A 24,281-nucleotide genomic window follows, 5' to 3' on the forward strand; every position below is an offset into this window, starting at 1 on the left:
CATGAATTCTGAGTACGTGACCCATTTCATCATTTTTCTCTAAGCTTAATTTTAACTCATCTCTTGGAATAACAATGAACAATAATCATCATGACAGCCACACAAGTCTTCCTGAAGTCAAATTTCAAAATCACGTCTTTAAATCTGAAATGCGAAGGATATGCGGGTTATACAACAAGCAGTCAATTCTGAGAAAAAAGGGAGAATAGACGCTTGAGATGATGCTGAAGAAGAGTTGACATGTGTGTGGAAGAATCTTGAAGCTTCACGCTTGCAACAGAGGAGAGATAAAATGGAAAGGAACAACCGAACAAGCTTTAAGCTCCACGCATGTAAAAAAACATTGAGAAGCCAAGAATAAAAAAGAGTAGTAAAAAAAGAGATAGTGGTAATACTCTCTCTCCCAAATTTTAATTCTTTTGACTTTTTTCACATAATTTAATAAATGTGATTAATTTTAAATAAAAAGAGAAAATGTGAGTTTATCTATAAAATTATCCTTTATTACTCGTTTGAGAAAGATATATTAAAAGTTGAAAGAAAAATAAATATATAATTAAGAGTATAGTAAAAAAATATAACATTAATATTTCATTGGTATAGGATTACAACGACTTTTGTCAACAAAAATAAAAATAACTTATAATTTAGGACAAAAATTTTTCATAGAAATAATAATTTAAGAAAATTACAAAAGAATAGAATAATAAATAGTAAAAGGCATAATAAAAAATAAGCAAAAATAAAATATTTCATCTATGTCGTAATAGACTTTTTTCATAGAAATAACTTATAATTTATTTATTTTTTGAGGAGTGTGGTATAAATTATAATATTTGTTTGTTCGTATTTATGACCAATATTATTTTTAAAGGCTTTTTGGCAAAGATGAAATGCGGTGGCGCTAGAGTCAAAACGGGCTACCCGGCCCGCGACGGGCTAGCCCATGACGGGCTCGGGCTTTTGCGGGCCGGGCCAAAAAGGCCCGGAAGATAAACGGGCTCAAAAATATTTGTCCAAGCCCGGCCCTTTGCGGGCTACGGGCTTTCGGGCCCGCCCGTTTACTTAAAACTTTTAATTTAAAAATAAAAAACTACACTAAAAAATACATGCCGACGACTCAATTAGTAATTTACCAATGTTTTTTTTTTATATATAATAAAGTCAAGAAAATATGCCAAAGAAATACAAAAGAGGTTCGGGCGTTCGGCCTTAAACAAACACCATGCAACAAAAGACCCAAAACAAAACTACCTTTGGCCAAGGAACACAACAAACAAATTCCCCAACCCAATCAAGTGACATAACTATATGCATTTTGTAAATCAATGGTGTGTAGTTAACGCTAGTTGGCTGCCGCCGGCTTGGGACATAGTGCAAGCCGAAGTTATTTCTCCATTTTATGCATACACCATTGTTATTTATTCTTCACGATAATACAATCCATTAGTTTATGTCAACACATTACATAAACTAATGGAAATACCAAGCAATAACTTTGAGAAAATTCATACCAGGGAGCTAATGTATCAATATTTGAGTTGAGTTTAAGCAACACTCACGTTTTTTCTTTTCTTTTCTTGACATGATGGTTGTGGATTGTAGGAAATTATAATGTCAAAAAATAATTATAAATTAAACGGGCTCACCGCGGCCGGCCGGGCTAGCCCGCCGACGAGCTCGGCGCCTTAACGGGCTCGGGCTAAAAGGCCCGGTTTTAAACGGGCCCAAATTTTTATGTCCAAGCCCTACGTTTTTCGGGCTTTTGCGGCCCGGCCCGGCAGGCCCGGCCCGTTTTGACAGCTCTAGGTGGCGCTGACCCGTTACAGAAGCTCAATTCCTCTTTTAAAATATGGCAAGAAATTAAATTATAAATAAACAACTTAGTGGTGGGGTATTCTTTTTTTGTTAGCAAAAAGTTACTTGTAGGTTGTCAAAAATCAATCTCAGCCATTCAAATTAAAAATCAATATATCCATGGCTATAAAGACAACTTTCCCATGGTGGGAAACAACTTCCCTTTCCCATACTAAACTCCACCCACCAAGATATGAAGAAACACGAGATATATAATATGGCTAATGCTGCATTTGTTTCTGCGGTTGGTATTATTAGATGCCTGTTCCACTTGAAACCCCAATGTTTAGCTTCGATATTTCCACGGCAGGAGTGCCTTAAAACGTGAGAATTAATTGATAAGCGCTAAACTAAACGTATAATAATTTGATAAGAATACCAGTGAATCAAATGGCAAGGTTTTAAAAAACAGAAAAATAGCTCAATAACAACTTCGGCTAAATTAGCTTGGCTTTCTGCATAAACATAAGTTCAAATATTTTAGCAACTTTCACATATGACAAATACACATTTTAAAATCCATTATTTGTAAGAAAGAAAAAAACACATGCAGAACAACTGAACTAAGTATGTATTTACGGATTTTAATACCAATCATGTCAAATAGAGACCCTGACAAATGATCAAAAATATCATTGCTCCTAAAGCCAGATGGTCAAACAAACAAATGATTGTATATAGTAGAGAGATCGTGAGAACAAACCCCAAATTTATCCCCAATTTTGCATGTTTGTATTTGTAGTTCCCAGATTAGAGATCTATTTTAACCCCAATTGAGGACAAACAACCAACAAAAGGAGGATTAACATGAACAATTAAAGAGTGGATTTAAGATGGGATTAAAAATTTAGCTACTCTAAAGTGAGTGGTTAGTAAACTAAAAAAAAAAAAACATATGCATATAATATCAATCGTTGGTTTGTTTATCAATGGTTGATATTACTCATCTTGTCAAAAAAAAAAAAAAAAAAAAACAGTTGATATTACTCATTGTACTCTCTAAAGTGAGTAGCTCACTTTAGAGGAGTTTGATCTGGGGATGAATATATTATAAAAAAAAAAAAAAAAAAAAAAAAAAAAAACATGCCAAGATTGATAGCACAAGCAATTAACACTTTCAACCAAAATAAAAACAAATGACACTCACGGACAATAATAACTGGACAGAAGAACTTTAAGTAGAAACAGAGAGAAATATTGATATAACAATCATCATCATTGACATAACTTGACACAGGTTCACTTACTAAGGTTGCTAATTTATCAGTCCTAATCACTAAGCTTGACACAAATGCAAACCACATAACCAATTTCCTACTAATATAATTCTCACTTCCTCTTCTTTGCTGGTGGCTGGGGAGTCTCATCATCTTCCTCTTCCTCCTCTTCGTCCTCTTCATCTTCGCCATCTTCTTCATCTTCCTCATCGCCATCGTCATCATCATCTTCCCCATCATCACTTCCTCCTGCACCGTTAGCCTCGGGATCATCCTCGGGATCCCCTTCTTCCTCGCCTTCATCACCGGAGTAGTCTTCCTCTTCTCCATCATCATCCTCATCTTGTACGTCATCATCATCGTCGTCGTCCTCATCATCTTCTGTATCACTTTTGTTTTCTTTGTAAGCTGGCTTCCTTCCAAGAAGGTGCTTCAAAGGGAACCTGACAAGGATTTAACAAGGATCAGAATAATTAAAAACTGTGTTAACCTTCAAAACAGTCGCATATGTTCGTTCATTCTTACATTGAATCCATTGCAGTCAACTTTGGAGCCACTGATTTGGCAGCATTAGTCAGCAGATATCCAATCTGGGGAGAAAAACAAACAGAAGTGAATAAAAATATTTACCAAATTAAAGACAACAGAATAAAATACCAAGGATACTTTAGTTTAATTATCATCAAATAGATATCTTAGACCAACTAAACCTGTGACATATAGATGAACACACTTATCATACAGCAACGATAATTGATAGTGATAAATACATATGCGATCTTTTCAAGACACAGAAAAACGGACAAGGGAAACTAGCGATCTTTTATAGCATAGGAGAACATGTGATCACTGTGCATAGTACACTTCCTTCTTAGTATATGCTTGGATAAGCAGATGAGATTAGCAAAATCACAACTGCATGTTGAAGCTACGAAGTACAGTGTTTGTCAGATTCTGCCAATCTCACCGCAAATCCAACTATGCACTAATGTATTGTGAATTTTATCTTAAACAGCGAGAAAAATTATTCGCAAAGAATGCTCTGAATGAAAAGCCACAAACAATATACAAGCATGCACATAGGGCAAACACTAAAGCAAACAATCCTATTGTTTATTTATCCTAAATCCAAAATATTTAGCCTAAACCAGTCCAACCGTGGTAGAAATAAAAAGAAACAAAGCATCTGATACTAGAATCACTAACGACAAACAGCACAGATACAACAATCAAGGGCAAACAACAAGTAAAGAACAAACAATTTTAGTCGCATTCAATATAATTACATAAATCACAACAGTGAAGAATCATCACAGTTAATTGGAATAAAAAAATTGCTAACAAATGGAACCATTGAGTGGTATCATCTAACAAGGCACAGAGTTCAAGGCAACTAAATCAGAAACCCTAATTTCCACAACATGCTTACAGAGTTAACTGGATAAAATGCATAGTAAAATTAAAAGGGTGTAATTAAAGGGGAAAATGAGAAAAAGAGAGAGAAATACGAGAGCGAGAGATTGAGCGGCGGAAACAAGAGTGTCGACGGCGACAGCTTGGAGAAGAGAGGAGAGGTCGACGACGGAGAGAATTGGAAGGTGAGATTGGGTTGACACAGCCATTGCCGAGAGTGAGAGAGAGAGGAGTCAACAACAACAATAGGTTTGGTGTTGAATTGAATTGATGATTAGAGAGAGTAAACCCTGGACTCAACTCAACTCAAGTACTCCACCGTTTTAGGGTTTTGTGGAACTAACTTGGACTAGTATATTGCATTTCCCACCCCCACCCCCTATTTATTTACTTCCACGCCTCTTCTTTTTTTATTTTTTTCTCAATTTTACGTTTCAAAATTACATTATTATATTATATTATGTGCATTTTCTATTTCGTATGATTCTTCACATAAAATCCATTTTTTATGGTTATAACGAATTTTGAGAAAATTACAGACCTAAGAAATTATTGTTAGTTATTAGTATTTTATGTGAAGAACCGTGTGAAATGCACTTAAAAAATGCATCTATGTTTTGTCGTTTTCCCGATCTTCACTTATATTTTCTTTATCATCAAGTATTTCTTTCTTATAAGGACAGATACATTTGCTTATTTAATACAAATCAAGAAAACTATAGAAATGTTTTAAATACAAAACGAGAAAATTAAACTTTAAGAAAATTAACTTTAAAAATTAAAGTCACTTCTAAAGAAATGTTTTAAAGTCACTTAAAGAATAGTACCTATATCAAATATTTTTTGTGATGGTAATGTTTTAAAGTCACTTCTAAAGTTGGAACAAAAAATAAAGTCACTCTAAAATTATATACTTGTTATATATATAAAAAAAATTCCACCAAAAATATAACTTCAAAACAAAAACACAATTTTCTCCCGTACGAATACACTTTAATACGTTTAGTTTTTTTAGAGTGTAAAGTTGCTTGGCAAAAACCAGCTTGCGTTCTAACAAAATAGCTATCACATTTAACAACCGCGAAGAATTAGTAATCTGAAAAATGAAATAAGTAAAAGAAAGAAGAAAAAAATACAGAAGTAAAATAAATCATGAAGCTTAAGAAAAAAATACAGAAGTAAAATAAATCATGAAGCTTGAAGGTATAGTAGTGAACATTAATGTATACTATATAATACTGGAGATACGATGAAGCAGTAGTACAAATGACGCAATTCTGCTATAACTTCATGGACAATACAACAACTTAACATAACCAGCACCACCGGCACAAGCAAAGGTTAGGCTCATAGCCCAATTATGATCACTCACTTCAGCATGAGGAGCAAAGTAGACGTGAAAACGATTGCCATTATGAATTCTACCTAGCTAGCAGTAGTTGAGGATTTTCAAAATAAAATATTCAAAACAGACAAGCAACATGCCCTCAAGAATCATTATATTTTTTTATTGGTAGATCAATAGTGTTGAAGTGTATTTTTGACAGCTCAATCTATGATTCAAGCAATTACATATTTGCCAAAACAGTTCAACGGGTGATTACATTCATGAATTTCCTTTTTGCAAATGCCAACCACCATTTATTTGGAGTGCCATTAGGTCTGTATGCAACGCTTAGTAACCTTCCACTTGTTTCTTCCCTTATCTGCTTCAAATAATTTCTGAACAATTCTGCATTTGTTGAAATCACAAAGCTTACATACAAGTTAATTAAATTGCAATAATGCATCAATTGGATTGAACAGAACAACGATATTCAAGTTCAATGTAAGCCAGCATGCACAGTACAGTCAGCTATCTCAGTACGTATACAATTTTCCAATCAACTATCATGTAAAGAAATGCTATTGCATCAAGAAACATTGGTTACAGTCACATTTAATAGAAAACCAAAAGCTAAAATGTACAGTTCAATCATTGATAGATCATCAGCTAGTTGCATAAATAAGTAAAAATTAATTCGGCTTGACTCTACAGAAAGGCTCATAGACAAAAATATAAGAGGAAATAAGAAACCTTAATATACCGGTATAAGTACATTCTAAAAATTTATTTTACATGCAGAAAGAAATATAACTGAAGTTTCCATTCTCACGAGCTTTCACTAATAAGGGAAGTGCATAGTCTACTCTATCGAGGGAAGAATTTATCATCCTCTATTTCTTGCAGTTGAAATCCAAACACCCAGTCCACCTAAGGACCACTCGTAAAACTTACAACATTCAGATTATGTAACCAAATTAGAAATTGTTGAATTATTTAAAATGAACCTCTCTCTTTCTGAACAAGAGTTTCCAGACTTGAGTATTTATTATTTAATTAGTTGTCTAATGACCAATGCCGATGCATCAGCATTTGGTACCGACACATGCCTATCTAGCTTCATTCCGGTGTTATGCATCATATCCTTAATTTTTAAAAACTGAAAACGCAAGGAACATACAAGGAATTGTTGTCATCTATTTTCCAATTGTTATCAACCCTAGCAGCATATTTTGATACGATGAGTTATCATTCAAACAAAAGCCACACAATGAGGCATAGACACACTTGGCCATTCCGTTGATCATGTCAGTTTAAAGGGAATTAGGTAGCAAATGTGAAGATTTTATCAAATCTTCAGTAAGAAATTGAATGAAAAAACTCAAAGTTCTAAGACAATCGAAACTACTTGTTACAATATTGATAATACAATACAACATAACATAACACATCACAATATTAGATGATTAGTTAAAGAGTAAATACTCAATTTGATCCCTGAAATTGTAGGATTGTACCAATCTAATCCTTCATATTATCGATATTCCATAATGGTCCCTGAAATTACAAAATTTTAATCAAATCGTCCCATTGTTGTTATTTGTAGGGACTGGACTGACATTAAGTTGGTAATATCAAGAAGGATTTGGAACTAAGTGATTAATGTCAAGGATGCATTTGATAATATATTTAGACAGACAGCCGAACGAACTTGAAAAACAATTTACAAATTCAGGGATCAGTTAGGATTGATAATGTGATGAACTAGGTTGCTAAAGTCTTACAATTTCAATGACCAATATGAGTATTTACTCGTTAATTAAACTAAGCATATGCCATAGCTAACCATAACTACAAAGAATTGTTGTCATCTATTTTCCTAGTGTCAACTGAAGCAAGCAAGCAGTGATACAATATGTTTTCATAAAGCCACACAACGAGACATAACCACATTCAGACACTCGTTTGATCACATGTATGCTACGAGAGAAGGTTGACAATAAACACAAGAATCCAATGTAATTCTTCCCAATAATATGGTCAGCCAGAACCTGATGGGTCAGATCTCCTATTTTTTTAAATTCTTCTTTTTTTGTATATAAATCCTTCGTAATAAATAGCATTTCTTTATAAAATATATTAAGGTAAGAAATGCAAAAATTCTATCAAATCATCAAAACCATCAATAAGAAACTTAATGAAGTAAATACAAGTTCAAAGACAATTGAAACTATTTAATAAAATACAACTAATGATACAATATAACATAACACATCGCAACATTAGAATTTAGATCACTAAATAAACTAAGCATATGCATAGGAATATCTAACCATGAAAGTAGTAAGGTAAAGGAATAGGTACCTGCTTCTTTGTGTGATTGAGGAAGAGGGAAAAGTCCTGGAAAAGGAAAACCAGACTCTCCAGGAACAGGAACATTTTCAAGACCCAAATTGATAATTGCTTTGGTTCCTTCAGCCAAAGTTCTACAACCTTCAAGCTTCTTGAGAGCAACGTTAATGTAAAAAGTCAAGTATATTAGAAGCTTATCAGCAGGACTCTTGATGTCAAAGTTTCTGAAGAACACGTTGGCTCTGAAGAATGTGATTGCTTCATCCACAATATCAGTTCTATCTACCATTCACAATACAAAATACATATTTCACATTCTAAAAAACACCAAAAATTAAATAAACGAATTGAAAGAGAAAAAGAAAAAAACCTTGATCTGAAACAGGTGCAGGACCCTTAATGTGGCTTTTTAGAGGAAGAAGAGGGCATCCACAAGCTCTGTTAACTCCTTCATCGTCCACAAAACTAGAGTGATAAACCTTAATTCACACATCAACAACAACAAAGAAACAATGATTTTTATTTGGGAAACAAAATTAGAGTTTTATTATGAATAAGAATGAAATGAATTGACGTACCATGTTTCTATGTGGTGATGATAACAAGAAGGTTAGGTGAGAACTCAAAGAATTGAATTGAAACCCACCAAATGTTTGTGGAAACGCGAAAGAAACAATACAGGGACGTAAATAGTATGCACTTGTTTGGGATTTCGATGAGAAGTTTGATAAAAAACAAATTGTGCAGAGCTTGAAGTGAAGAATTATTGAGATATCGAATGAAATCGGGATTGTCAACACGTAAACTTGTTTGGGATCTGAGTAGTTTATTCATTTATGTATGGGTCTTGTATGTGAAATTTAGTAATTACATCCTCCTGTTACACTGTTATAAAGAAAACTTCGCATTTTACATTTATTTATTAAATGATATATGTGGTTTATAATAAAGACTATATACATCATTAATTGAATGTATCTAAAATGTAAAGTTATGCTTATAATAGTGACCGGGGGTGTATTCTTTTAAAAATTCAACTATTACAATTTTCAATGCACTCAATACATAACTTTTCATAAAAAAACTTACTTCCTCTCGGTCCTATTTATAAAAGAAAGTTTGGTCAACAAAAGTTGATGTATCCGGACTGAAATTTTAACCAAATACATCAACTTTTGTTGATCCAAATTTCTCTTATAAATAGGACGGAGGAGTACTAATTAAATTGCTTAAAGAGTACCCTTGAGCCACTCGTTAACATTTCCCTTTATATTTATTGGTAGATGTAATATTTCTTCCATCACAAAACCAAATCAATAATGTTTATAAATTTCCTTTTTAATATTTTTTTGATCAAAGGGAAAACAATAAAAAAAAACTAAGCAAATCTCTGTCTAAATACTCCGGAGGTATCCGCTAGCAGAGTGAGACTTAGCCGAGGAGGAGGAGACATCCACGTCTTTAAGGAATCAACATTTTTAGCCCCAAACTTGGCCAAACCAAATAAAGACACTCATTGCCTTCTCTCAAAGTATGATTAAATGAGACCACCCAAGGAAGAGAATAGAGCTTCCTAATGAGAGAAAGCAAGTTTGCATAAGGATGAAAGTCATTCCGATTAGTATCTACAATAAGATCCAAAGTTGTCCTAGAGTCCGATTCCATGATGATAGATCGATACCCAAGGTCCCACACAATTCGAAGCCCTTTCAAAATAGCCGATAGTTCGGCTAGTAAATTAGAAGCTCTACCACAAGAACCGGAGAAAATCCTTGACTCCAAATTCCCATATCGTTTCTCAAGAGACCTCCAAAACTCGCATTACGGGATTTCTAAAAGAAGAACCGTCTACATTGATCTTAATATAACCTTCGTGGGGAGATTCCAACGAACCCGACGGACCACATGATGCTTACTAGTGGTACCAAGAGCGTGAACCATAGAGGCATGATAAGATATTATGTTGTTGACGAGAATTCCAAGTATCTTTTTGCACATTTTGGAAAATATGTTCATTTCTATTTCTCCAAATTTCAAAACAAGCTACTATGAACTTAGTACTGCCTCCATTGTAGCATGATGTTTAAACCAAAGCCGACAATCCCGCATGTAAAAATTGTTAGGATAGGTAGGATAAACATACGTCCAAATAGACATTGCTTTAGGATAAATTTCCTTTTTAATATTAAAATAAAAAGGGTTACGTATATTTTTTATTCCTATAAATATATCATTTTTTTTCATTTTAATCTCTCTAAAAAATTTCTTTGACTTTTAATCCATATAAAATTTTCAATCACAACTTTTGGTCTCTATTTTTAAGTCAAATTTTGTATTTTTTAATGAAATTGTGCAGAAATATGTAGAATATTGTAAAATTCCCTCCAAAAAAATTAGAATTTTTTCACAAAACATAAATTAAATATGAATTTTTAACCACCAAAAATATAAAATTCATATTTAATTCATATTTTTGTTAACAAAATCTAATTTTTTTTGGAAGAGATTTTTATAATACTATTATACATTTTTCTCGTAAAATTTTATTAAAAAATATGAATTCTACATATGAATTTACTTTAAAAAATGGATCAAAAGTGAAGATGTACAATTTTTAGGGACTAAAAGTCGAAGTAAAATTTTAGAGGGACTAAAACAAAAAGTTGACATATTTATAATGACCAAAAACATATTTAACCCTTCAAAAATACTTCTTTATGTATGTGTGCTCAAACGCTATTTATTTATTCTTGTGACCATATTAGAATTCGTCTTGGTTTTATGTGCTCCACAGATAAAAAGCCATTTTTTTACTATTAATAATACATTGAGTGCACACTTGTGTGACAAAAAAAAACATTTAATGCACGAAAAAACTCGGTGTCGGATAGTTTTGTAACTTAACTCACACACTAGAAGTGGAAAGGTTAGGATTTAAACTTAATCCTTGTATTTTAATGTTCATGAAACTAACAACTTAACTGTGCTTAGAAAAACAAATGCACGCGATTTTAAAAACATTGAATATTGAATATATTTTTATTATTTATTAAATTAACTCATGTTGTTAGAATAAACCTACTTCATCCATCCTATTTACAAGAGACAATTTACTTTTTAGATACATTAAATAATTTATGTATTTAGTTTAGGTTCTTGACTAGATACATACATTATTCAATGTATCTAAAAAGTCAACTTTCTCTGTAAATAGGACCGAAGGGAGTATTAACCAAATAATCAAGTCGGTTAGTTAATGAACTTCACTAATTTTCATTAACTAATGTGTAACCAAAAAAAAAAAGAACTTCCCTAATAACGAATTGTTGAAAAAAAATATGAGTTTGTTTGATTTTTGATGGATCGATTCTTGACGATCTTTATTTACCTCCAGATGAACTCTGAATTACAAAATTCATTCTTCTTGAGATGATGCTGAGGGTTTATATATATATATATATATATAGGGTTATGTTACAAGCCACCCTTTGGTGGTGTCTTTTATCAAGTCACACCTCAAGGTGTGATTTTCACTTTTAGTTATAACTTTGATAAAAGACACCTTCATAAAAGGTGTCTTCTATCATAACCCATATATATATATATATATATATATATATATATATATATATATATATATATATATATATATATATAGTTGCATATGTCAAATTCATATTTAAATTTAAATTTATATTATTTATGGACAATATTCGAGAGACAGTGATGGTTTTTTAATAGTTAACAGATGTTTGATGTGGGCCGGACTTCCCTAAAGCTCCAATTCATTTGGCCAATGGCAACCTTATTTGCACTCATAATGCAAGCATGGCCAATATTACCTTCTTGACAGGTAATATTATGCCTTGTAATGCAAGTTGCCACAAAATTCACATTGGATATTATCTTTTAAACGGTTGCCCTCACGCAACATACTACAAGAAAGTGGAACATCAAGAGAATTATTAATTTTTGTCTATGTTTATGAGTGATGATGACGAATAGCTAATCAGCCTAAATGCCAAGATTGCCGACTTCACTTGCTTCTTTTATAAACATAGGAGTACAAATTATTTTCTTAATAAAAATATCTGTCAAACTTTTCATTTGATGGTTTTGACTATCAACTTATTTTGAACTCCTTGTATTATTTCACTTACTAAGGCATGGTTACTGTCTAAAGCCAAAACTACTCTTTTGCATTTGCATTGTAAAGTAAAAAGAGGTTACACGTGAAAGAAAAAGAAATTACAGGAGCATTTTCAACTCAACGTTATATAAATATATCAAATATAAATTATGTTATATTCAATTCACTTTACTAAAATCAAATTTGCAAAATTTAAATTTTACAAGGGTATAACCTAACGTGCACAAAACCACCAATGCCGAATTGTTGTTAGTGATTTAGCACAAAATAAATAACCAATATATGTGAGTTTATTAACTCGTTAACTTTAACCACATGGTTGGATGGAGTGGGTAATGAGTATTTCGAATCGGTAAAATTGAGTTCAAATTTTGATCAAAGAATAATCCTTGTTTTGACTTTACTTATATATCATAAATATAATCCAAATGATAAAAGGTTGCGGGAATACTTGATATATTGGATGGAACGCATGTTTGAACTCGCAATACCCACCTTCGTCACGGCTGGATGTGAGATTTACCATTAAACTTTTTGATATGATATTAGGACACATGTATGGACCAATAAACATGTGAGTTTTGTTGTTAAGCTTTTTGTAAAGAACAAAATTTGAGCTATAAACATGCTATGTTGTTATGAAGAAATGGTAAGAAATATGAAATCGACACAAAAGTTGACGCCAACACACGCTTTTCATTTTTATATTTATTGAACGTATTTTATAGACTTTGTTTGCGTCCGAATAATATACATTTGAATTTCATTTTCCGGATATTTATGTTTCTTAATCCAAATGTTGCTCACACATCTTCGTGGTCATTGTGTGTGAGTATTTAAATACGTGGCATTCAACAAAAATAAATATACTATTGGCCACTTGAGAATTTTGAGGTAGAGAAAAACATCAGAAATATTCAAAGTACTACACATTTACGAACTTTCTGTGACATCAACACCAAGAGTCATTTTCCAAATTCAATTCATTAGTTCTAAATCCTAGTGGTGGCAAAATTAAAATAATAACCACGGTTTCCTTGCTATATATGCTGTAGATTTTTACCTTATTTTTGGCTTTCTCTTACTCAACATGGCATATATATCTAACAAAATTTTATATGATCAAATGCAAACGAAAAGTACAGTTTAAAACAACGGTGCTATTTTGTCTCACTCAACCAATGTGTGTGTTTCCGCATGATAACAATCTGTCACCAACTAACAGTTGACAATAAACACCTGTAATAAGTAGTGGTTTACTAGTACACAATATTTCTGGTTTTTTTGCTTCATTTTCTAAATGAATAAAAAATGTTATTACAAGATAGTATTTCAAAGGTTTTTCAAGGGTCAACAACTACCAGTCTTTTGGTCGCATGTTATCTAACAGCCTTCTACACCTTGTTCTGTTTTGCTTTTTTTGCAGTTGCTGGTAGTTCTGTATTGCCATACGTGTGACTTTAAACAGAACAATATAGTATAAACTTGTGTGTTTGGTAAAATTGAAATCTATATTAATAATGGACATACTAGCTTAAAAGAGTGTCAACTTTACCCTTCTTTTTCACTTTTATATTTTCATCTTCATAAGAAATGCGGCAAATTCAAAAAGGACAAAACTTAGATGCAATGTATGCTCTTTATGTTCCTGCATTTAAGTTTTGTCCATTCAAATATTCAAGCAAAATACGTTGATTTCTTTACTTATAGTGAAATTGTCTTTGGTCATGCCTTTAAAGTTTCAAAGGATTTGAGCCTTGGCTAAGATTGTAAGGATATATAAAATATAATCACCTTATGTTACACTTTGTTATTGACATTAAGCAAACCTTATAACTGCAAACTATTCAGGTTTTGAAGGTAAGAATTGATATGATGTGCTTCTTAAAGGATAACTTGTACTGCGGCATAGCTGAAAATTTGTACTCTTTGAGGTATAGAGTTCCAAGGAGAAGAAAAACCTGATATACACACTAGAATGCGAAACCATGTCACAGTTACAAGACAAACCCATCTTCTCCCACAAATATCCTAAATAAATCCCAGTCTCCTAAAACAACGGCCTGTTTACCAGATTTTTAGCTTATGATGATACTAAAACCAAGCCACTATACGGTAAAGAATGATGTAACTTGAAGAATTCACTATACATGTCAATTCTAAAAAAAAAAAAAACTAAGGTGAAAGATGAACAGATAAACAATCAATTAGATTATGCTAGTAAATGACGAGGTCAACTCGTAAGGAAAGTTCCCCGGCTCACGTTGCTTAGCAAGTTCATGAATGTCCCTCACAATGTTAAACACGGCTTCAGGGTTTGCTAATTTAAGCGCATTCTCTGACATTGTCTTTAGTTCGTCCTGTTTTGTGGTGAACCATTCTGCAACAATCCGCGCTGTTTCCTTAGGACTACGAGTGAAAACACCAGCTCCATTGTTTACCACATAAGGCACATTACCCTTTTCCTGTAATTACCATAGTAGCTCAGAATCAATATAAGGTTGGAATGAAAAAGTAAGAAAAACAATGAGGAGAATAATTTAACAACTCGCCTGTCCAGGGATATAGTCGTTGAGGATTATAGGAAGACCTCTGATCAATGCTTCTGCAATTGTTCCTGGTCCAGCCTGAAATTTCACAGAATCAATAAGCATATGCTAGCATATAAAGTAACACATAAAAGCGAGGTTTTTAAGTCGCATTTTCTGATATTGCATATAATTGCAGTCAAGTATGATTGATACAGTCTCAAACGCAATAAAACGTCAAAAACTATAAAGTTGCAGCCTAGATCACCTTTCAACCTTTTTTTAAAACCCTGCAAAAAATCATTAGAGAAAATCGGTATAACTTACTTTCGTTATGATGCAGTCACATGCTCCCATCCATTTGGCCATAATTGTCTCAAATCCTCTAACCTACACAAACAAAGAAACAATTTTTCAGTGGCTGTCTTACTATTATGCTCACGTGTAGATAATTGTTCACTCATTAGTTATTACCTTCACTGGTATTTTCCATTCGATAGCTTCCACAGAAGCTACTAAGTTCTTATTGCGACCACATATGACTACTATCTGCCCGATCGGTTTCTCATTTTCTTTATCATATAGGGATTCTGCTAGAGCCTTTGCAGTTTTCTTCACCGGACCCATTCCTTCACCACCTCCCATCAGTAAAACTGCTGGCAAGTCAGGATCCATCTCAAGTTCTTTTCTTAGTTCATCCTACAATAAACACAGACTCAGTTCCACTGTTCCATCAATGAGATCAAAACAGAACTTACTTACACCTTAAATATGCTTAATACCTTAACAAGAACTGCACGAGCGAAAGAAGGCCGGATTGGCAAGCCATAAGTCCGGGTTTGAGATTCCTCAAGTCCCTCTAGTAAGGCTTTTTTTGCCACTTCCTCTGATGAGCAGTAACATCTATTCACCCAAGGATGAAACCTGCAAAAACCTTAAAAATTTGAGTACTTAAGCATTAATTAATCAACTTGACATTAAAGCAAGAAAATCAACCAGGTACCATGAAGCATGAACTTACCAAGTAGGATGGCAGGTGCTAAGGTCTGTGATAACAGTGACAAAAATAACTTTCTTTTCCAAACCTTGCCACTTCAAAACCCATAGTGGAATATGCTGCATCATGGGATGGACACTGATTATAATATCTGGCTTGTATTCCATCAACCCTGCCTCGACCTCTCTGAATATTACAGTACAATGCCAGTTTGTCAATCAGAAAACACCACTTATGATTACATAAACATAAAATATCTAATTAAGTACATAATTTCAATCACAGTTAAAAAAAAAAAAGTCAACAATAGATATTCCAACTAACATATCATGTTACTCATATACACATGACATGAACTGTTGATTTATTTATCATTAGTTGATATTTACTTGTTTGAAACTCTAAAGTGAATTTCTCCAAAGATGTCAAATCGAATAATTGTTGCTGTTTTACAAAGCAATAAAGAATGATTATTATAGAAATTCTCAACCAATGAATAGTGATCAAAGTGAAAAAAAAATTAATCATGAAAGTAAAAAGCATTACAAGAGGAATATACCTAGCATAGTAGGCCGCGACGGCCGCCAAGTAAACAGAATGAATCCATTTAGGGGAAGTGCTATGAAACGCAACCTTCCATAACTGAACATGCTTAACCATGAATTTATATTGACCTTCCATATCATTCAATGGCCACCCTGTATACTCCTTCCATACATCTTTAACAAATATCTGAAATTTCAAAATCACCACACAAACATAAACATAAGTTTAAGACTTTAGAGAGATAGATGCGCAAGTGCTTCCAAAAAAAGGTTGTACGTAACGACAAAATCCGTACAAATACAGCGTAAGACACGACAAAAACATGTGAACCACAGAAAAATATCTTAGATCAGAAAACTCAAACACAACAAAATTTAGACAGTTTAAGAAAACAACAATTTGAAACAAAAGCTACAACAGATCCAAAGCAACGTTAGATTGAACAAACTAAGAAACACAAGGAAGTACCTTGTATTCATCACCGAATTCAATTTGAAAAGCATCACGAATAGCCTCAGCAGAAGCTCTATGTCCACCACCAGTATCACTCATGAGAATCAACACATTTTTTGTTCTTTCTGCTCCAATTTCCATGAGTTCCATGCCACCTTCGTTATCTTCATTGATAGAACTTTGAGACTCACTACGCTTCTTGAAGCTACCACTGCCTTTAATGGAATACGATTTTCCAAACACTTTTTCCACTATAGACTTTCTTAGTGTTCTTGGTGACACAACCTTAGAGCTTTCCGGTGACACGTATGAAACCTCCATGTGACCGAAAAAGTGGACACACCTAAAGGTCAAACAAACCTCGTTCCCGCCACCAACGGAACAAGGTTTCTGCGGCGGAGAAAAGAATGGCAAAGAGAAAGTGTAGCTGAGAGAAGAGAAAGATGAAAGAATGATTGGTGTGGAAGTGTCGAAATAGGAGGAAGAATTAGAGAGAAGTTAACAAGAACAACGTTTGTTTAATGTGTTTGTTTTAATGTTGTGGTGATGCTGGAATTATGCTATGGAATTTTTGTTGAAGCTTAGTTGGATTTTGAACCGTTAGATTGTTACTTGTGATGGAATGTTCTAAACGGAAGATTCGAATCTTTGCGTTGTTGTTATTTTGTTTGAAAATTGAAAGTGTTAGTTGCTTTGCTGAGTTGTTTAATCATTCGTGGCTTCCTTATTGGCTTGGTTTGAAAAACACTTTTGGTTTGGTTGTTGTGTGATATAAAAATATACCTATTTGGACTTGTTTACCCCTTTCCTATAGATGTGCTTCACCATCGCTTACGCTTATAAGTGAGGTAAGGGCTTATGCGGGTTTTTAAGTACTTTGGTTTTCTGTTTAACTGATAAACAATAGAATTAGATGCAATAATGTCAGTGGTCTTAAAAATTTGAGATTCAAATAATTTAGTCTTTATTGTATCGAAACTAAGAAATAAGAACAAGATCGTAGAGAAGAAGAAGAGGAAGAGAGAATAGAGAAGAGCATTATATTATTCTTTGGTGTATCAAAATATGTTATATACAAACTTTATTTATAAAGAAATACAATTACTTAATAAACAAGCTAAATAATTTACTAATATGATTCATTAACTCATTTATTATCCTTATTTATTAATTTTGTTAAGTCCGGCAATTTAAATTAATTTTTTCCCGCTCATTTGCAAATTAGGTTTGCAATTATTTAACCTAACAAATTTCATCTAAAAATGCATGGCACCAATTTCATTCCTATCCTCTTGCCTTTTTTTTTTGAAGCAAATATTTTCTACACTTTTAGGTTTGCAATTATTTAACCTAACAAATCCTTATTTATTAATTTTGTTAAGTCTACAAGAACTTAACTCCGTATTTTCTCACGAACAGTTGTTGTATGTTGTCGTTTCAAGAGTTACATCCAGAGAAGGATTAAAGATATTAATCATCGATGAAGATGGTGAAGATACCAATGTAACGTCTAATGTCGTATATGAGGAAGTATTTCGCAATGTGTGATGAAACTACATGCCAATGTACTAAAAATTTCATATTTCTTTTACCGAATTATTGATAGGATTACCGAATTTTATTTTATAATATTTTCGCATTTCATACATTTTATGAAGTGTTTTATTTTGTCTACTATAGATTATCACATGTTATTTTTTTCACCGTTACCAATTATATATTGCATTTTATTATTCATATGTCAATTTCTTTACAAGAAACCCGAGCAGAGCACGGGTCAAAAATCTAGTATGTTTTTTATTTTATAAATAACATTGAGCTCTTTAAATTGAAAAATATTATTCAATTTGAATCGGTTTGGTTCGGCTTTATTCCATGACCGTAAGCAATTCTAGAGCCTCAAAAGTGAAAAACTCGGATTTTCAATGGTGTTTGGTTTGACTTTTCAAAATTGCTTCTATCCCCCAAAAGCAATTATCCTTGAAGCTACAAATCCTAGCTTCTAGCTTTTCTAGAATCAATTCTCCAATAAATTTTATATTTTATTATTACAACCTATTATTTTCCTTTATTGCCCTTTATCAATTCTCCTTCTTTTTGTTTGTAATTTAATTTGATGAACCAAATTTAATCAAAAAACTTTTTTTCACAAGAAAAAAAAAGTTTATGGTAATCAAAAAACTTTTTTGTTGAAAGTGGTAATAAAAAAATTAACGAATATTTTTGTAACTTAAAAACTTTATTATTTTAGAAAGTTTTTTTTTTTTTAAACTTAAAAAAAAAGTTAACGAATATTTTTGTAACTTAAAAAAACTTTATTATTTTTGTAACTTAAAAAAAAGTTTATGGTAATCAAAAAACTTTTTTTTGAAAGTGCTAATCAAAAAAATTAACGAATTTTTTCAAAACTTTTTTTTTGAAAGTGGTAATCAAAAAACTTTATTATTTTTGGCAACAAACTCTAGTATTGTTTAACTTAAATATATTTTATCAAAAAATATAAAATATATGAACAAATATTTTTGTAAAAAAATTTGTTTAATGATCGTATTTTTTATTTTTTAAATTAATATATAGAAAATTTATTTATTTAAATTAAATAATATATCTACATTTAGTTTTGATCTACATACACATTCAACTATGTCTGAATTCTATGTCTATTTTAGTAATTATACATTCAAAAGCAATTTTGATCAAAATCATCCAAACAACATTCAGTTTGTTTAATCAATTCTACATAATTGTATCCAAACATAAATCAATTCTCTCGTAATCAATTCTCGTCGAATCAATTCTATCGAATCAATTTCGTCATAATCAATTATATTCAAAGTTGAACCAAACACACACTAGTTTATCTTTTTAAAAAGCATTCATCAAAATTAATGACACATATCTACAAGTTTTTTTAGTTTTTGTATTTTTTTTTCCTAAAAAAATATCTACATATTTTGTTTAGAATTTTTTTTAAGACATATTGTTTTGAATTGTTTTATATTGCATTGCATCAAGACAAATATTTAGCATTCAAATTTGTGCGGCTAAATTCAGAAAAATAACTAAAACAATTGATTGATGTTTTTTAATTTAAGACACTAAATTGTTATTGTATTTCACAAAATTAAAAGATTAAATTATTGACTCCTTTATAATTATAAGGGAAATGCTTACTTGTGCCCTTAAATCACAGTTAATAAGTCAAATGTAAAAAAAATGTTGGAATTCGTGCATTAAATTTAAATTTTTAACTTTTAATTAATTGAATGCATAAATATTAAGCGAATATTTTTATTTTGGGTAAAATATGCTTTTCGTCCTCGTAATTATAGGTCATTTGAATTTTCGTCCCCGAGCTTACTAATCCTCCCATTTCGTTCCTGTAAAAGTTAATCACTTGAAATTTAGTCCCTCGCCCCTTTTAATCACTGCCACGTCAGCAAATTACCAAAATGGCATGGGAAATGACGAAAATACCCCTGACTTATTTTTTTTTCCTTAAAAAAAATTTCAAAATTTTGAAAATTCTTTTTTTAAATTAAAAAAATCTGAAAAAATAATTAAAAATCATAAAAAATTTCGGAAAAAAAATGTTAAAATTAAAACTGAAAAAACTGAAATTTTTCGGAGAAAAAATCGTAAAAAAAAATTCGGGAAAAAACTGGGAAAATTTTTTGTGAAAATTATTTTTTTAAATTAAAATATCTGAAAAAATAATTAAAAAACATAAAAAATTTCGGAAAAAAAAGTTAAAATTAAAACTGAAAAAACTGAAATTTTTCGGAGAAAAAATCGTAAAAAAAAATTCGGGAAAAAGCTGGGAAAAAAATTTTGAAGGAAAAAAAAACAAAAAAAAATAAGCCAGGGGTATTTTCGTCATTTCCCATGCCATTTTGGTAATTTGCTGACGTGGCAGTGATTAAAAGGGGCGAGGGACGAAATTTCAAGTGATTAACTTTTACAGGGGACGAAATGGGAGGATTAGTAAGCTCGGGGACGAAAATTCAAATGACCTATAATTACGGGGACGAAAAGCATATTTTACCCTTTTATTTTTGGGTTGTTTACATGTGCCCTTAAGACATAAGATAACATGACCTTAATTATAATGATCAAAATGTCAATCTACTTTAGGAATGTATGGTCCGATGGCGATTGTTAGTTCTCATTGATTTGTTACAATTTTGACTTTTGAGGTTTGGATCTGTAAATCAAATAACTAATAATTTGGTTTTCCTAAAAAAAGGAAGAAAAAAAAATCATTTTTTTACATTTCATTCAATTAAAAAGAACTGGAGGGCCTCTATACAATATTTTTGCTTTATTACGAGTATAAGATTTTACTCGATAATAATTAAAAATCTATCTAGTGTTTTGGAGCATTGATTAAAATAAACAAATAGCATTGAAAAAGTATTTGTTTAACTAAACAAATTTTAAGATATTATTACCATATTTATTTTTTTAACCAGTGCATGCCCGAGATAAATTTGTTAGGATTTTTCTTTAAAATATGAGACACAATGGGGGCTTAAAGAAACAATGGGGATATAATAATAAACGATAAATGTTAACAAGCGTCCTTGGAACATTTTTTAAGGATATTATGGTAAGTTTTTATTAAAGTTTATGTATCCAATGCATTAGAAATTAAAATGTTTAACTTTTTTAAAAAATAACTGTTTAATTTATTTGTCAAAAAAAAACTGTTTAATTTAAATAATTAAAGAGTGTTCTGAATATATTTATTGACAAGATACATAATAAATTAATAAAGAAAATGTTAACTTGTGCTCTTAAGGCACAAGATAAGGAATCTAACATAGTAACTTTTTGTTGGAATGTGTGTATTCAATTTACTTTTTGAATTTATAATAATTAACGCACAAAATTTAAAGGAACATTTCTACTTTTGGGTTCCTTATCTTGTGCCCTAAGGGGACAAGTTAACACGACCCAATTAATAATAGTTCATGAATTAGAGATGAAGAATATTCTATGGATTATGCTGATGTTGTGGGGCAAATGTAAAAGTTGTCATTATTTGTTTTTATTTCTTGACTAAGTTAGCATTATTTGTTTTTGTTTTTGAAATATAAGTTAGCATTATTTGTTAAATCCCCAAAACACACTCATTTGCGCCGAAGAACATATTCCATCGTTCATTAACAAGGTGGGTTCCCTCCCTTCACTTGAAAATGACTACACAAGTGCAGAAAACAAGTTCACATATCAAGAATATTTATCTAAAAAAGGTGGCATTTATGATGGGAAGACTTGTTAATTTTCTCATGATGGGAAAATGTCAAATATACCATTGATATATTCATAAAATATTGGATGACCTAGATATGAGATTGGGTACCTTTTGTTCCAATTGCCTTGTTAGTTTTAGTAAATTTATGAATGTGCCCTCCATTTTTGTCCAATTATAAATGTTAATCAAATATAGGATCCTTGATGGACTGTCTCTTTTTTTTTCTTATTTTATTTTTAATTTGCTGTGGACTATTTGAGTAAAAAATATTTATGTCACATGTGTATGAATATTTTTATTTTTAATTTGCTGCAGACTATCTAAGTAAAAAATATTTATGTCACATGTGTGTGAATATTTTTTACATCAGAGAACTATAAATCTATGATTGAGTTTTAGCAAATGTATTTGGCCTGTTTGTTACGACATGTATATAAATATTTTTTACGTATGTATAAATATTTATGTCACATGTCTATAATAACAATGCATCTTGCTTCACAACCACATCTAGTAATTGGTTTTGCTAATTGTTTCCTATCTTTTCTTTTGTTGCAATTTTCTTCCCTCTGTCCTTCTTTGTGACACAAAAATGTTTTCTGTGTTACGTCACCATTCTTGTTTCTCATCACATGGCTTTTCCTTGCTGAAAATCCTTGGCTACTAGCATACCAATTATAAAACATATAAGCAACGTCAAGGTCACGTAACATTGTGGTAATCATATAAAAAATAATTACTTTGTTAGTACTATCAAATATTTTTTTCATATATTATATATAAAAATGTTAAATATTTGAATCGCGTATGTTGTGAATTTTAATTTCTTATGTGCACTAAAACAAATTTTGATATACACATATAAAAAAGTCAATAAAATAAATTTTTTAAAACTCATGATTATTTTCAAAATTTAGAAAACTCGTGACTATTTTTAAAATATCAACATCACTGTATTGTTTCTCCAAAATACCGTTAAATATTTACACCGCACTCATTGTAGACTTTATGTGCTTATATCTCCAAAATCAAATTTATGTATACCGATATGAGAAAGTTGATATGCTTAAATTTTGAAAACTAATGATTATTTTAAAAAATTTAACATTATTGTATCGTTTCTATTAATTTTTTAAATATGCAAATTATTAAGACTAAGAGATTAAAATAGATGAGAACAAAATGACGATATAGAGAATTAGTTAGGCTTGGAAGTGATAAATCTGAAAAAAGAATATACATAGAGAATTAGTTAGGTTAGAAAGATAAACAAAAATATATAATAATAATTTTTTTCAAAATGAATAAATTTGTATTTTATTTTGTAAAATGACGATTAAACCCATAAAATTAAGAAGATTGTGAGGATGATTATGAAATTTTACTCGAGTAAGATTTTCTAATTTTCTTATTATAGTATTAGTAGTAGTAGATTAGTAGTAAAAGTAGATATTTAAATTTGTTGTGTGGAATTGAAAAAAGTTGTCCGTAATTATCATGATAATATATTGGCTTTTAAGAAGGACAATTATATGAAATTTTGTTGGATTTTGATTTTGATATTTTTTTTAATAAATATATTGTTTTTTTAATAATTTTTTTATATATTATTAGTAGATTAAAAAAAACAAATAATATTTAAAATTTTAAAGTATTCCAGAGACTTATTAATTTTGCAACAAAAATACAAATATTGGTGGAAATTTGTTATATCAACTTATCCGTGGAAGTAGAAATTAGGAACAATTTTTTTTTTGTAGAGAAAAAATTGGCTTCACCCTTTTGTTTTTAATTAAAAAACAAATAATGTTTTAAAAGTATTCCAAAAACTTATTAATTTTGCATCCTAAAAAATAAATATTTATGGGTTGAATTTGATGTGAAATTTTAATTGTTACAAGCCCTATAGTGTAAATTAATTAAGATTGTATACCTAAATATAATTAAATAAAAATTAAAAGTTACCTTATTAAAATTGTTTTTTTTATAGAAAAATTGACTACATTTAATGTTACATTTGTATATTAAATTTTGATTGGTTGATATCTTGAAAGGGTAAATATCTCCTAAACAAGAGAGGGTAATCTTTTGTCAAAAAAAAAACAGAGAGGGTAATCTAGGCCTCACCTAATAATATTCATTTGTGTAGAAAAAATAATAAAGACAGTAATTAGGTAGTACAATCAT

At 31.0% G+C, this 24,281-nt stretch overlaps 3 protein-coding genes across 5 annotated transcripts; all 3 read right to left on the bottom strand.

Moving 5' to 3' along the window:
• Positions 1 to 3,030: 3,030 nt before the first annotated feature.
• Positions 3,031 to 4,846, bottom strand: LOC146902330 (uncharacterized). Its single transcript, XM_085736773.1, has 3 exons — positions 4,583 to 4,846; positions 3,600 to 3,664; positions 3,031 to 3,517 (listed from the first exon to the last, which is right to left on the bottom strand). The coding sequence occupies exons 1-3, from the start codon at positions 4,694 to 4,696 to the stop codon at positions 3,187 to 3,189; spliced, it is 510 nt and encodes a 169-aa protein (XP_085592899.1). The 5' UTR covers positions 4,697 to 4,846; the 3' UTR covers positions 3,031 to 3,186.
• An 835-nt stretch (positions 4,847 to 5,681) lies between these two features.
• On the bottom strand, positions 5,682 to 8,971 carry ARPC3 (actin-related protein C3). 3 transcript variants are annotated; one of them, XM_085736770.1, is made up of 4 exons: positions 8,742 to 8,971; positions 8,534 to 8,642; positions 8,176 to 8,445; positions 5,682 to 6,219 (listed from the first exon to the last, which is right to left on the bottom strand). In XM_085736770.1, the coding sequence occupies exons 1-4, from the start codon at positions 8,742 to 8,744 to the stop codon at positions 6,077 to 6,079; spliced, it is 525 nt and encodes a 174-aa protein (XP_085592896.1). In that variant the 5' UTR covers positions 8,745 to 8,971; the 3' UTR covers positions 5,682 to 6,076. The 3 variants fall into 3 exon arrangements, with proteins under 3 accessions (XP_085592896.1, XP_085592897.1, XP_085592898.1); XM_085736771.1 differs by having other exon boundaries at positions 5,682 to 7,368; XM_085736772.1 differs by having other exon boundaries at positions 6,105 to 6,242.
• Positions 8,972 to 14,255: 5,284 nt separating this feature from the next.
• MGD2 (monogalactosyldiacylglycerol synthase 2) lies at positions 14,256 to 17,382 on the bottom strand. The gene is made up of 8 exons (XM_085736774.1): positions 16,853 to 17,382; positions 16,398 to 16,570; positions 15,863 to 16,024; positions 15,624 to 15,765; positions 15,316 to 15,540; positions 15,169 to 15,231; positions 14,866 to 14,940; positions 14,256 to 14,778 (listed from the first exon to the last, which is right to left on the bottom strand). Exons 1-8 carry the CDS (start codon positions 17,156 to 17,158, stop codon positions 14,521 to 14,523), a joined length of 1,404 nt encoding a protein of 467 aa, XP_085592900.1. The 5' UTR covers positions 17,159 to 17,382; the 3' UTR covers positions 14,256 to 14,520.
• Positions 17,383 to 24,281: the final 6,899 nt, after the last annotated feature.

Source organism: Medicago sativa, chromosome 8, assembly GCF_051527215.1.
Source record: "Medicago sativa cultivar Bolivia chromosome 8, Bolivia_mono, whole genome shotgun sequence".
NCBI lineage: Eukaryota > Viridiplantae > Streptophyta > Magnoliopsida > Fabales > Fabaceae > Medicago > Medicago sativa.

What these genes read in the sequence shown, in the direction of transcription:
- LOC146902330 (XM_085736773.1), bottom strand. Translation starts at nt 4,696, where the DNA reads ATGGCTGTGTCAACCCAATCTCACCTTCCAATTCTCTCCGTCGTCGAC. An exon ending in CCGCTCAATCTCTCGCTCTC is followed by an intron (nt 3,665 to 4,582) that starts GTATTTCTCTCT and finishes TTTTCTCCCCAG; the next exon opens with ATTGGATATCTGCTGACTAA. An exon ending in TTGACTGCAATGGATTCAAT is followed by an intron (nt 3,518 to 3,599) that starts GTAAGAATGAAC and finishes AATCCTTGTCAG; the next exon opens with GTTCCCTTTGAAGCACCTTC.
- ARPC3 (XM_085736770.1), bottom strand. An exon ending in TGCACCTGTTTCAGATCAAG is followed by an intron (nt 8,446 to 8,533) that starts GTTTTTTTCTTT and finishes TGTGAATGGTAG; the next exon opens with ATAGAACTGATATTGTGGAT. An exon ending in TCAATCACACAAAGAAGCAG is followed by an intron (nt 6,220 to 8,175) that starts GTACCTATTCCT and finishes CAACAAATGCAG; the next exon opens with AATTGTTCAGAAATTATTTG.
- MGD2 (XM_085736774.1), bottom strand. Translation starts at nt 17,158, where the DNA reads ATGGAGGTTTCATACGTGTCACCGGAAAGCTCTAAGGTTGTGTCACCA. An exon ending in AGCACCTGCCATCCTACTTG is followed by an intron (nt 15,766 to 15,862) that starts GTAAGTTCATGC and finishes AGGTTTTTGCAG; the next exon opens with GTTTCATCCTTGGGTGAATA. An exon ending in CTCGTGCAGTTCTTGTTAAG is followed by an intron (nt 15,541 to 15,623) that starts GTATTAAGCATA and finishes TGTTTATTGTAG; the next exon opens with GATGAACTAAGAAAAGAACT.